Raw genomic sequence first — 10,705 nt, 5'->3', positions numbered from 1 at the left:
GTCAGGGCTGACCGTGAGCCGGGGAACTGGTTGGTTCCTATTATCAGGAGACTAACACACACACAGAAATCCGGGTGAAGTACAAAAGGATGATCCAAAGGCGAGGTCAGGTCACAAAGGGTCGGGGCAGGCTACAAGAATCACTGAAAGGAATCACTGAAATAAGGTCTGGTCCAGCTGATACCTGAGCAGGGCCGGCCTTTGGGGTGTGCGACCTGTGCGACCGCACAGGGCGCCACACTCCAGGGGGCGCCGCCGCGGGGTCCGCTGTCGCCAGTAGCGTACCTAGCGGGGGGGGGTTGCGATCCGCACCGGGTGCTGCTCATCAGGGGGGCACCCGGCAAGGGTGTTATGCTGTACCATTTCCAATGTCTTTTTCATGATCTAATTATGCTCTAAAAGTACATCATAACTCCCATCACTCTATACTGTTCCATACAGTGGCAGAGCTGGGAGGCAGAGGCCTTGCACCCCCACCGCAGGACTCCTGAAAGGTAAGTGAACTTCAAAGAGGGAAAGGGTAGATAGTTAGGAGGGGGTAGATAGGGAGAAGGGAGTGAGGCAGGGGAAAGGGGGTAGATAGGGGGAAGGGAGTGAGAAGGGGTAGATAGGGCAGAAGGGAGTGAGAAGGGGTAGATAGGGCAATCATACTCCTATCATGCCAAGTCTGCGAGTACATCCTGGAATCTGGGTATGCCTGGGCATGATAGGAATGTGATTGCTGTTAATCATATATATATATATATATATATATATATTGTTATTTAATTGTTTTGTCCTATTTTGGTGTGTTACTTACTTTAAATAAAAGTGTTAGATTTCTTTATGGTGTGGGGGGGTCATATTCGGTTTTGGCCAGGTAAATGCTGCACTTTCGGTTTCAGTCCAGAATTCGTTTCGGTGCATCCCTACTACTAAGCCAGACAATGAAGTGGTAGGCCTACACCACATCAATGTTTGGCGTAGTATATAGTGATTGGGGTTTTGTTACAAGTTTTTATTCCTTTCTTTTTTTGGGATGGGGGGGCGCCAGAGGAGTAGTCCGCACAGGGCGCCAGAACACCTAAGGCCAGCTCTGTACCTGAGCAAAGGTTTCTGGGAGGTCAGGGCTTTTATTCATTTAAATTTAGATCCAAAATGACGTCATCGGAAGAGACGCATTGCCATGACAACGCCTGAACGAGTCTCCTTCCCTGCCGGCGTCTGTCGGCAGTGGAGAGGAGACGCGTCTCCATGGCAACCTGTGAACCCGTCCTACTCCCTGCTGGCCTCCTCTGGCAGTGGAGGAGGCGTGTCACAACGGAGACCCTGCTTGCTTCTGTGTCAGCGAGTAGGGGAGGAGAGTCTGCTGATTGCTGGAGCCTGGGAGTAGGCGAGTACTCGGTACATAACAAACGTGAAGTAATCATTTTCTGTATGACTATTAGTCGCTCACATCTTTGTGGAGGAATTTTAGCCCACATCTTCACTTTGGTCTCTTCTGACCAAAGGACATTGTTCCAGAAGCTGGGGTTTGTTCAGATGCAATGTTGCAAGCCTAAGCCCAGGGCCGGCCCAAGACAAAATGCCGCCTGGGGCGAAGTTTAAAATGCCAGTAACGTCACTGTAGATTGTGTCCTGCTGTTTGTGTGTTTTTGGTTATCAGTGTAGCAGAGCCTGTCCTGGGGTGTGTGTATAGGTGTTGGTGTGGCAGAGCCTGTCCTGGTGTGTGTTTGGGTGTTGGTGTGGCAGAGCCTGTCCTGGTGTGTGTGTTTGGGTGTCAATGTGGCAGAGCCTGTCCTGGTGTGTGTTTGGATGTGGGTGTGGCAGAGCCTGTCCTGGGGTGTGTGTTTGGGTGTCTGTGTGGCAGAGCCTGTCCTGTGTGTGTTTGGGTGTCGGTGTGGCAGAGTCTGTCCTGGTGTGTGTGTTTGGGTGTTGGTGTGGCAGAGCCTGTCCTGGTGTGAGCCTGTCCTGGTGTGTCAGTGTGGCAGAGCCTGTCCTGGTGTGTGTGTCTGGGTGTCAGTGTGACACAGCCTGTGTTGGTGTCTGTGTTTGGTCATCTGTTTCCTGGCACTTAACTTACAGTTGGAATTATTTCATTTATACTTATCCAGAGATAAAATGCCCTCCTGAAGTTGTAGTGACTTCAGGGGACAAAACATTCAAGGCCCTGAAATCATTTAGTGGAAAAGTTAAGGTATTGTGTTATTTACTCTATAATATTTATTTCAAGGATTAGTCGTACTAAACTGTGGCTTCAGGCTTCCCATGTTGAATGATCAAGGGGACAAAAATGACTCTGGGGATGATTACGGGGAAGAGGACCTTTCAATGTCACGATAGGGTCAGAAGGAGGGAAGACTGCACTGACTTCCCTTAATCTGCAGTCAGTGTGGCAAATATTTTTTTTGGTGTGGGAGCGGAGGGAGTGATTGCATGCTAGGGAGCGTGGAGCAGGGTCCGAAGAAATGCTTGTCTAGGGTCCAATATTTTTAATATAAAATATATTGACAGCAGGGTCTAATATTAATATATACATGTATATATATATGTAGCGTTTTATAATTGCCCCCCACTTTGGTCTCTGTTCCCCCAAGTGCCCCCTAAATATGAAAGCTGGAGATGCCACTGCTTATTAAATAAATAACACGGCATCAGAAAGCAAAAAAAATACTCTGATCCATATGAGATAAAGTCTGTCTTCACTCAAGTGGTTAAATGGTCAGATTTCTCCTAAGAATCCTTCAGTGTAAGTTTGTATAATATGTAGCAGATCGTTCCTACAGTGTATAATTGGTAGCAATCTGCTCTCTTGGTAAATTATATGGCTATATAGCTAAATACATACATTAATTAAAATATATAAAAATAAGGTTTTATCTTTTTATTAAGGAATACCTTCATTTTTTTTCTTGCCGGCGCAGTGAAGGTGAATTCCACAATAAACGCCAGTGTCTTTGAGGGATAAAAAGGAAACACTGCAGTTCCCCAGCTCACGGTGCTAAGTCATTAGTTACAAATTAATTGTTAAACATGACATACAGTATGTCCCCGATCACTTTAGTAGTTATCTCTTAGGATAGGATTGCTGAATGTTTCATTTTTTTCACATACGTGTCAGTTTTCACAATTTGTTTATTTTTTTTTTTAAAGCTCCTTGATTATGTAAGAAGAGTGCGTTACACAGACAATTCTGGAAATGAGATTTTTTTTAATAAGAAAGGAGAAATTCCAGGTGTATATTATTTTGAAAACCTGATCATTACAACTGAGGAAACTAAGAACATAGTAACAAAACGTAGATTGGGAGCTTCTGACAACTCAAGGTCATATAAAGACCATTTGATAAACTATGAAAATATAGTCTGGAAAAACGGAAAAGTAAGAAATAGTCCAATGCCTTGCTTTAAGTACTTGTACGTAGTCATTTATGAACAGCTGCAATAGGACTGGCTAAATACCTGAGTAGGGATATGCCTTCCAGTAGGTATTTGCATGTTATAACTTTCAGTTGAACTCACCTTCCATATTACTGATTTTCAATAAAAATGTCACAGTTATACACACATGCTTCTCAAGTTGTAGTATGTACATACATGTATGCTCCATAGTGTTGTCAACTGACATGACTCTTTAACACGATTGAAAGCTCAACCCCAACACAAAAAACATGAGGTTGTCATTTTTCTGAGCTGAAATTTTGATCATAGCTGCCATAGACTTGTCCACATGGACCAAAAATGACATAGACATTTTTCATTTCGTTTTTGGTCCTCTTGTTTTAGAGCAACTAATTTAGTTTCCTGCTCTTTCAATTTATACGAAATTGAGTCACCCAATCACACTCTGTCAATGTATCTCTACCTTCCCCGTGTCTCCATTTCTGCTTTGCTCCATGTCTTCTCCTGTGGTTCACTCGTCCAGGCTTGGAATTTATCGGCCACCTGAGGTCTGCTCTTCTTGATCCGATGACTGGTGGAGGTCACCTAGTGGTGAGTGTCCAGTACTGCATGCAGGAACATGGTTGAAGGAAGCAAGGCACGAATACACAATTGCCCAACCATCCCAATTCATTTTATAAAAACATGTGGTGTCTTTCCTAGTTGCTCATATGTTGTGCAACTTTGCACCCTGATACCCACTCCCTAAACAGTTTTCCTGTTTGCTGTACCTTTCTTCTCACCCTCTGTATTGAGTAGTTTTTGTTACCTGGCTCTTGACTTTGGCTTGTTGCTTGACCACGATAGTCTTGTACCTACAACTTCAATTATCAATTTTGAAATTTCTGGCTACTGACTGGCTAACTACTGACCCCATTAAAGTCTGTCTTGTCACTCTGGCTGTTGTCCTTGCTTACTGTGACTTATGTTGCTGACCTGTGGCCATGCTTCTGATCAACCAGACTCTTCACCCTACCTGTGCTGCTCTTATGGCTTAGACTTCTTATCTTGGCTTGTCTGTTTCACGGCACTGCTATGTATCCAGGTCTTTTGGGGATCTTGTCTACTGGACCCTGTTCTACTTACTATGAGGGGTTTAGTCAGTTGTGCTGCCTTACTTTGGGTAACTCAGTGTCAAGGCCTACCTGCAAGTGTCCACAACTCTACTTCCTACGAATCAGGTAGGAACTAACAGCATCTCTGCAGCATTATCCTAACCTGGTACAGTAGGTCCGTGACAGGGAACGCCCTGAACCACTACACGAGGCCAGGATAATGCTACAGAGAACAGACCTCCTGAGAGGACAGAAGGAATGGTCAACAAGAAGCAGAGCAAAGGAGAACCAGAGACACGGAGAATGTAGGAAGACATTGAAAAAGAGCATCAGAGTGTGTATAAGAAAACCCCAATGAAATGCAATTAAAAATATGTTATGTGTTAACTACCACCCTTTTCTTTTGTATCAATATTTTTATGATAAATATATAGTTATACTATTTAATATATTCTTTTAATATTTTTCTAGTAGTATCTACTTTTTTCAATACTTATTACATGCTGTTTATTAACTGGGATTTGCGGTGCCCTTAGGTAGTGTCAGGGTCCACACCCTTGGCAAAGCTCAATCTTGCAGGCCACACATCACACAAGCAGGGTAAGTAGGCACAGAGCCAGGTCCAGAGTTACAGTACAAAGAGGCTGGCAAACGGACAAGAATTCAGATACTGTATAAAAGGCCACAACACAAGCTTAACAGGTAACTTATCACTGAGCAAGGAGTCCAGGCTCGGAGCAGGTTTAAATAGTCTACTGATCATGGCTACAGGTGAAAGCACCCTGAGTACAGACAGCATAACAGCAGAGCAAGTAGTTGCAACTGCAATACAATGGGTCAGCAGCGCAGCTTGACAAGTGACAGGTAGAACTGAGAAGCTACTTGTAGATTTGAGGTCCCAGGTTCAAGTCCTGTACCATGCATGACCTCAACAAACATTGTGACCATGCTTTCATGCATCTGTCTTGATGAATCACCTCCAGGTCCACTTTTTAAGTCTGTTAGAATTAAACACCACTAAAATTTTAAACATTCCAGTATGTTGTTTCATATTCCAGATCCCATGGGCTCGATGCAATGACTACTGCCCTCCAGGATATAGAAAAGTTTCCGGATTTACAACCTGCTGCTATCACTGCGTCCCTTGTTCTGAGGGTGAAATGTCCAATGTAACGGGTAGGTGAATGTTATTTCCAGTCAGCCGGTGTTGCATCAATCCCTTGATATCGAGGCATTCAGCAACACCAAAAAATATACAGAGGCGCCGTGTGGTCGCTCCCTGAATCTAATGCAGTAGCCTGCAGTTAGAAAGAGCTTTGGATGCAGTCAACAACCTCTTCCATCACTCAGTCAGTGTTGCTGAAATGCCTTGATACAGAGGCATTCAGTAACAAAAAAAAATTGGAGGAACTGTGTGACTGGAGTGATCACAAGCACCATCTTATAAGATATCGGCGCCCTTCTGGTTCTGAAAACAAACTATAAAGGTTTCAAGTGGGTCTTTCCAGAATACAATCAACAACGCAGAGCAACTGAGCCCAGCTTATTAATCACTCTAGATATAGTGATTTATCTGTGGCTGCTGAGTTCCCTGCCACAAGTAGTCATGGCATTGCTGCTGAGGAGTGGGTAGCACCTAATTGTTATAGGCCAACTATGCCTCCTTTTACTGCAATTCCTGGCATTAATACTGATGTAACATGATTTAATCCCTTGCAGTTTGTGCATTTTTTTCTGGGAGATGCTCAGCAATTTTGTGCTGCTAGCCCTAATTCTTTTTTGGCAAAGAAGCCACGGATCCCCATTGATGTGACATAATTTGTTAAATTTGTCACAATGCTAATGGGCATCATTAAAAATACCTTCATCCACTCCTACTGGAGCACCAGACCCATTTGTAGTACATCCATTTATGCCCAGTCTATGGCTAGGCAATGATATGAAGTGATCCTTCATACCATTTATGAGGGAGCACACCCAATTTGTGAGAGTGAGAATGGATATACTCAGGCCTTCCGGGTATATGAGGCAAAGGATAGCCAACTTGACCCTCCAGGTTCCTGCCAAGTACCAAGATTGTTTGAGACATCATTTTGCCCCTAATGAACAAAAGGGTACCACTTGTATGTAGATAACTGATAGTGTCCCTATTTTCAGTCTACTGTATTGTTAGGTATAGTAGGGCAAGCTACTGCATCAGAAGAACCCGTATAGATAAAATACCACTTTTTGAAATACCTTGAGGTGTCTAGTTTTCAAAAATATATGGCTAAATGGGGATAATGAATTGACCAGCTCCAAAGATGTCCCAAATAAGACATGGGTGCAAGATGACCAGATGTGAAAAATGGTATTGAAATAGCAATATGCTATTTGAACTTATTGCCCTATAACTTGTAAATATTAAGCAAAAAGAAAAAAAATCATGCCAAATATTAGAATCCACTTAGCATTTTTTTTTCATTTGGCTTTTGTAGATAAGTAAAAGCTTTTTTTAAAATAAAAGTCACAAAAGGAGTTTTAAAACAAAAAAAACATATTTGTTGTATTACTAAATTAGATGATACGATTAAAATAATGGTATCTATAGAAATCCCTTCTTGTCCTCAAAATGTATATATATATATAATTTGTGTAAGTTCAGTAAACACAAACACAGCAGAAAAACAGCCTTTGTCCTGAACAGTACAACATGGCTACAACAGTCTGGTCATGAATGGGGTTAATACAGTGCTGTAATCACACTGCAGAAACACTCATACATCCCACTCATTGTCTTTATTCCAGACAGTGAGAACTGCCAGAAGTGCCCGGATAACGAATGGCCTAACAAGAAAAAAGTAAAGTGTATTCCTAAGAAATATGACTTCCTGTCATACAAAGACGATATAATGGTTCCAATTTTTTTCTTTATCAGCATTTTTTTTTTAACTTTGAGTTTCTTTATATTGGGTATTTTTATCCTGTACTGGGACACTCCTACTGTTAGAGCCAATAACAGGAACCTCAGCTTCCTCCTCCTTGTCTCCATCATCTTGAGCTTCCTCTGTGTGTTTCTGTTCCTCGGTCGTCCTGAGGATGTAACCTGCATGCTGCGGCAAACAGCTTTTGGGATCATCTTCTCAGTAGCCGTGTCCTGCGTGTTGGCCAAGACCTTAATGGTTTGCATCGCTTTCAAAGCCACCAAACCTGGGAGTTACTGGAAAAAATGGATGGGAGCCAAAGTGTTCAACATTATAGTTCTGATGTCTTCCTCCATTCAGGTTTTCATTACCATTATTTGGTTGGCCATTTCTCCTCCTTTTCAGGAGCTGGACATGCACTCATACAATGAAAAGATCATCATTCAGTGTAACGAGGGCTCGGCCATCGCCTTCTACTGTGTCCTGGGTTATATGGGGCTTCTGGCAGCTGTTAGTTTTATTATAGCTTTTTTAGCCAGGACATTACCGGACAGTTTTAATGAGGCCAAGTACATCACCTTCAGCATGCTGGTATTCTGCAGCGTTTGGATTGCGATGATCCCGGCCTATTTGAGCACCAAAGGCAAATACATGGTGGCCGTAGAGATTTTTGCCATATTGGCCTCAACTGCTGGGTTATTAAGCTTTATGTTTTTCCCAAAATGTTACATTTTGCTAAGAAAAACAGAGATAAACAGAAGACATTTATTAAAGTAATTAATAAACAATATGATTTTTATTAGCCATTCCTATATCAAGTGTGTATATAAGCTGGTAAATTTATATGTATATAAAAGTAATGTTTTTCTTTTACCACAGTATCTTTCTGTTCAGCTTCTTGTTCCCGCATTGAGAGTTTCACACATTTCTCTGCCCTTCTGTGCTTAAATTATACCTGGATAATTTGTGTCTCTTGCAGAAGATCCAAACAGTTCCTTTTTTGTATACAGGCAGATGCTTATGTACTAGTTATGGTCATTAACCCCTTAACGATAATCCACATACATGTACGGGGTGACAATGTGTTAGTGACAATGCCTGTATATGTACGTGGTAGTGTTATTTGCCGTTGATCGCGGCGCTTTCGACCTCCCAATCCCCGTGATTCACAGTGAATCACGGTGATCGGTGGGTCAAACATGCACCCCCCAGCAAGATGCAAATCTGGTGAGGGGCATTCCAGGCTGCCTCTTCATTGAGGCAAGCCTGCAATGCCCCAGAGGGGGCTACACAACCTCAGTGTATAGTAGAAAAAAAAATAGTAAAAAAAAAAAAATATATATATATATATAGTAACATGTAAAAATAATTCCCAACTGTCACCAAAAAAAGTGCAAGTTTTATATATATCTTCCCAAAAAATTCCTGCATGGAAAGAGTTAAAATATTGGCATTATAAATGCCCATAGGGTGCCTAGTTTTAAAAAATGTATGATTTGATGAGGTAAATTGAATTGGCTGGGTTCAAAGATGTCCTGAATATGGGACGTGGGCACAGAGTGACCAGATGTCTAAATGGCAAAAAATACACATCTCACCAAGGTGGCCTTTTACCTCCCAAATAACCCAACAAACCCATACACGGGGGGTATCACTGCGCTCAGGAGATGTTGCTGAACACATATTGTGTTGTTTGACACGGACATATACCAGGAGCGATAGATTTATACCTGAAGTACAACGTGTGTGAAAAAATACACGTTGTACTTCAGGTATAAACAAAGGCTAGTGGTAGAATTAGTGCATGGAAAGGGTTAAAATACCAACATTTGAAATACCTTGGGGTGTCTAGTTTTCAAAAATATACGGTTTGATTGGGTAAATTTCATTGGCCGGCTTCAAAGATACCTGAAATGGCACATGGGGGGCAGAATGACCAGATTTGGGGAAAAATGGTTTTGAAATAGCAAAACGCGACTGGTACTTATTGCCCCATAAGGTGCAGAAAAAAAGCAAAAAAACATAAAAACATTGGGTATTTCTAAACTCAGGACAAATAGTAGAATCTACTAAGCAGGTTTTTTTCATTAGTTTTTGCAGATGAGTAAAAGTTTTTTCAAAGGAAATTGAGAAAAAGTCATTTTTTTACAAAAATCACCATATTTTATCATTGTTTAATAGTACATTAGATGATATGATAAAAATAACGGTATCTAAAGAAAGCCCTGTTTGTCCTGAACCAAACAATATATAATGTGTGTGGGAGCACGAAATGAGAAAGATGAAAATTACAGCTAAACAGCAACACTGAAAAATGTTAAAAGAGCCATTGTCCCAAAATGTACTATGAGTAAGAAACACTCTAGTCATTAAGGGGTTAATGTACATTTAGTATGGCATTATATTCCTGATGATGCCAAATGATATACCTGATGATGCCAAACCAGTTATTCGCAGGCTTATTTGTGAAAGACTGCTTTATTCCTGAAATGAAGAGTGACGGAAAAGATAAATATCAGACAGACAAGGAGGCCAAAGCCACACAGGAGGTTACAAAAATATTGTACCCCGGTCATAGCGTCAGTATTAGCACTGCACTTATTCCACCTCCCTTTTATTACACTATAAACTGTAAAACTAAGTACATCTGTGCAGAATAAAAATACACATAGAGAACAAGTTGTGTATTTAGTAATAACGGTAAAAAAAAAATACAATGCCCCCTGGAAACGTCTCAAAATTGGCAATGAAAATGAGGATGTGATCGCTTACCGAGCTTCTGCTTCCTGTAGGATCAAAACTACTGCGGAATTCCAGAACTTCAAAGTGAAGCAATTAGGCACCTTCTGAAGCTACAAATGAAATCACAATGTGTTCCTGGCCATCTACCTGCAATGTTGCTAAAGCTCAGTGCTCCAGTGATTGCCCACCTCATTACTAATGAATTAATTGCTACCTGGTGGTTACATACCCAGTGCATGTAGAAGGGCATTAGCCACAAAAACTTAGTAACATCCTGGGGAGTCCCACAAGCCAGCACAGACTGGCCACATGGCACTGGCAAATGCATTAGCGCTCGAAAAAAATAAAAATGACACAGCTAGCATTCACTTTCCTGCTAGAGAGTCGCATGCATATTTTGCATACAATTCCCTTTCTGAGGGTGTATCCTGTAAGTCAATATCACTCCCAACTGTCACTACTTGGTTCTTATCGTACAAAATACTTTCTAACAGGCTCTCTTCTCATGTTTGCTTTTTTTGGGCCTAACGTGAGTGAGGAATATATCAGAGCCTTTAACCCCTTCATGGCCACTGACGTACCTGGT

General features: G+C 41.7%; 1 protein-coding gene across 1 annotated transcript; it reads left to right on the top strand.

Annotated features, from left to right (window-relative positions):
- The first annotated feature begins 1,165 nt into the window (after positions 1–1,165).
- LOC128467525 (vomeronasal type-2 receptor 26-like) lies at positions 1,166–8,154 on the top strand. The gene is made up of 3 exons (XM_053449190.1): positions 1,166–1,368; positions 5,533–5,643; positions 7,413–8,154. The coding sequence occupies exons 1-3, from the start codon at positions 1,166–1,168 to the stop codon at positions 8,152–8,154; spliced, it is 1,056 nt and encodes a 351-aa protein (XP_053305165.1).
- The last annotated feature ends 2,551 nt before the right edge of the window (positions 8,155–10,705 follow it).

The sequence above is a fragment of the Spea bombifrons genome, chromosome 1, assembly GCF_027358695.1.
Source record: "Spea bombifrons isolate aSpeBom1 chromosome 1, aSpeBom1.2.pri, whole genome shotgun sequence".
NCBI classification, from domain to species: Eukaryota; Metazoa; Chordata; class Amphibia; order Anura; family Pelobatidae; genus Spea; species Spea bombifrons.
The sequence above is the reverse complement of the archived record's forward strand: the minus strand, read 5'-3'. Positions and strand labels throughout refer to the sequence as shown.

Coding starts and splice junctions, on each gene's coding strand:
- LOC128467525 (XM_053449190.1), top strand. CDS start 1,166: ATGACAACGCCTGAACGAGTCTCCTTCCCTGCCGGCGTCTGTCGGCAG. Junction 1,369..5,532: donor CTGATTGCTGGAGCCTGGGA/GTAGGCGAGTAC, acceptor TTCATATTCCAG/ATCCCATGGGCTCGATGCAA. Junction 5,644..7,412: donor CTGAGGGTGAAATGTCCAAT/GTAACGGGTAGG, acceptor TTTAACTTTGAG/TTTCTTTATATTGGGTATTT.